Source organism: Apteryx rowi, unplaced genomic scaffold (assembly GCF_003343035.1).
Source record: "Apteryx rowi isolate R43461 unplaced genomic scaffold, aptRow1 scaffold_820, whole genome shotgun sequence".
Taxonomy (NCBI): Eukaryota; Metazoa; Chordata; class Aves; order Apterygiformes; family Apterygidae; genus Apteryx; species Apteryx rowi.
Genome location: NW_020451117.1, coordinates 164,549 through 167,566, shown reverse-complemented (window position 1 = coordinate 167,566; position 3,018 = coordinate 164,549). Strand labels below are relative to the sequence as shown.

General features: G+C 51.6%; 1 protein-coding gene across 1 annotated transcript; it reads right to left on the bottom strand.

Moving 5' to 3' along the window:
* Positions 1-340: 340 nt before the first annotated feature.
* HOXA11 (homeobox A11) lies at positions 341-2,669 on the bottom strand. The gene is made up of 2 exons (XM_026089576.1): positions 2,006-2,669; positions 341-573 (listed from the first exon to the last, which is right to left on the bottom strand). The coding sequence occupies exons 1-2, from the start codon at positions 2,667-2,669 to the stop codon at positions 341-343; spliced, it is 897 nt and encodes a 298-aa protein (XP_025945361.1).
* Between the last annotated feature and the right edge of the window lie 349 nt (positions 2,670-3,018).

The following is a 3,018-nucleotide window of genomic DNA, read 5'->3' as shown; positions in this document are numbered from 1 at the left end:
CAGTGTACACAGAGGTGTCGTCCCCACTCGTGACTCCCGAAAGCCTTAGCAGGGTGAACCGCAGTGCTTGGAAAGGTAAGAGGTATGGATTTTGCACTCAGAGGTGACGTGCACGTTAGAAATGGATGCCATATGTGTCAAAATCAAATCGATTCCAGTTGATGTGTAAATATATATAAAAAAAATCATTAAAAGTCCAGAGTAGATTTACATTTATGTAAAGCCTTGGATTCTTCTAGTCCCGTCAGATACACACCTCCTTCCTCCATGTAACCCCGTGGCTTGACCTTGTCAAGGGCGAAATCTGAATTTAATCTCGTCTTGAAAAACGCTATGAGTTTTAAAGTAGTGGATTAGCTGAGTAATATTGTAATCGGTCCCTGTTAATTTTTTTTTCTTTCATTCTTCTGTTTTGAAACCATATTTTTACTTGGCGGTCGGTCAGATTGAGCATTCGGGAGAGCTGCAGGCGTTTCTCTTTGTTTATGTAGACACTGAAGAAGAATTCCCTTTCTAGCTCTCTAATCTGATATTTGGTGTAGGGGCATCTCTTTTTACGGGTGCGTTGTCCACCTGTGGAGCGAAAAAAGGCAGAGGCGTTTGAGGCTGCCGGAGGTGGGGGCTGAGCGGGGGGGGGGACGCTTAGGGCGAAACGCACCCGTACGGAAAATGCGCGTTGTGCCCGCTCTGAGGCCAGCGCTGGCAGGTCCCTCGCCGGGCGCCGGCCCCGAGGCCGCGGGCAGCGCGGCGCCGGGCCGGGCCGGGCCGGGCCGGACTCACCGGGCCGGGCCGGGCCCCCCGCGCAGCGCAGCGCAGCGCAGCGCAGCGCCGCCGCGCAGCCCCGCGGCCGCCGCCGGGCCTCGGACCGGGCCGGCGGAGGCAGGGGGTGCCTGCGCGGCTCGGGAGCTGTAGGAAATCCTTTGTGGGCTGCTCCGCCGGGTTTCCGCGCGCACCGAGCCGCCCGGGGACACGGGCGCAACCGTCACCTGGTTGCCTTCAGCCAGACAGCGCGGTACCGAGCGTAAGCGACGCGTTCCGGAGCCCTGCCTGCCTCGACAACCGTACCCACACGGATTTCTTTCTCGCTCTCTAAACCAGTGCCGGCTATACCTTCCCAGCAGAGAAAAAGCCACTCAGCCTGCAATTTTAAAGCACGCTCTCCACGATATCAAGGTATTCTCCTCTCGATTAGTCATTACCATTTCAAAGTTCATTAAGCAGAATATAAAAGGTTTCAAGGTTCAGAAGCTCTTTACATTAAATATAGCTGTTTTCCCTTTAAAAGCTTCCTTTTCTGGTACAGTTTATTGTCGAGGTATTTTTTCCCCGAGCTGTATACTAGCTTTGCCTTTTAAAAAACCCACATAAAAAATCAGACTTTGACAGATTGAATAACAATTGTAAGTAACAAACTGTTGGACAGAAGGCAACACGTAATTGCCACAGTGCCTTAGTAAAATGGCTTCCTTTAGACAAAAAGGCCAGCTTTAGGTTAATTTGTTTATTTTAATATATTGCTACAGTTCAGGCGGCTACTTTATCTGTTAAACATTATTCTAGTGCAACCGTTAAAACGGCGATGGCTTTGAATTCAGCTCCTAACTAGACTCCTGGTGCAACACATGGCTTTTATAAAATCACTGGATTACACTGATATCAAAGGAGTCGGGATCTCATTTTTTCGCCGAATTTACAGGCACCAAACGTACGTTATTATATTTTCGAGAGCTGACCACAGAGCTCTTTTTTTATTATTACAAAAAAAAAAGAGGAAGGAGAAAGAATTTTTTTTTAAGGCATCCATTGCCCGGTGGGTATTTCACGGCCAATTTCAGCACTAAACACGTGATCTCGCCTTTTATAACAAAGTTTTGTTGGGGGAAATCTAAAGGCCCTTCATAAACCTTATATGCTTATAAAACAGCATATAAAAATTTAACAGCGGTGGTGCGCTAGATTTCAACCTCCCCTTCATAAAGCGCTCGGGCGCTGCCTTTATACGTACTGGAACTGCCGGATTTCTCCTCATTGTTGCCGGAAGATGACTCGGGGCTGCTGCTGCTCTCCGGCCGCCTCCGCCTCTCCTTCTCGGCGCCCGCCGCCGCCGCCGCCCTGCCGCAGCCGCCCTCCGAACTTGAAGTTGCCGCCGTCGCCCCGGCGGCCGCGGGCGCCTTCTCGCCACTCTTGTCTACCGCATAGTCCGCCGCGGCCAGGTTTTCCGTGGTGCCATAAGCCGTCTCGAAAAACTGGTCGAAAGCCTGGGGCAGGACCCCGTTCCTGCCCACCGTGCTATAGAAATTGGAGGAGACGTTGGTGCTGGGGTGGTAGACGTTAGCTGTGTTTTTCCCGAACATCTCGCCCATGCTAGCAGTGTTGGTGGAAGGCAAGCAGTCTCTGTGCATGATCTCCTCTGCGGAGTAGCAGTGGGGCAGATTGTTCCTGGGGTGCCATTTACTGGAGGGATCAATGGCATATTCCCTGAAGGTAACTTCTCTCACAGGTTGGACTTGGGGTAGGTTGGAAGAGTAGGAGTATGTCATAGGGCGAGAAGACGGGGTCTGGGGCAAAAAAGAAGGGAGGCTGGAAAAATCAGGACCCGAGACGTAGTAAGTACAACTTGGCAAATACATGTTAGAGGAACAAGGAACACGCTCATCAAAATCCATCATTAGGGCTACCTCGGGCTCTCCGCATTAGCTGAGCTTAACATGATTCTCTAATGCAGCTGCCTCTTTGAAGCGGATCCGTGAAGTAAGAAATTTGGAGACGTAAGCTGACGTGGAAAGCTATCCCCATCCTTAGCAGGGAGGTGCTGGCCACGTGACGCCGCGCTGCAGTTGACAAGCTGCGCGCACGGGCCCTCCGCTCTTTGTAGCCTTCTCAGGGGAAGCAACAGATCGTCACTTCGCTAGTCTCCCCAAAAAGCACGCAAGCTCAAACGCCCCTCAGGTCTGCCCTGGGTACCTTTAGAGGACAAAAAGGCGCATGCCTCTTCCCCATACTTGGCCGCCCGGCCAG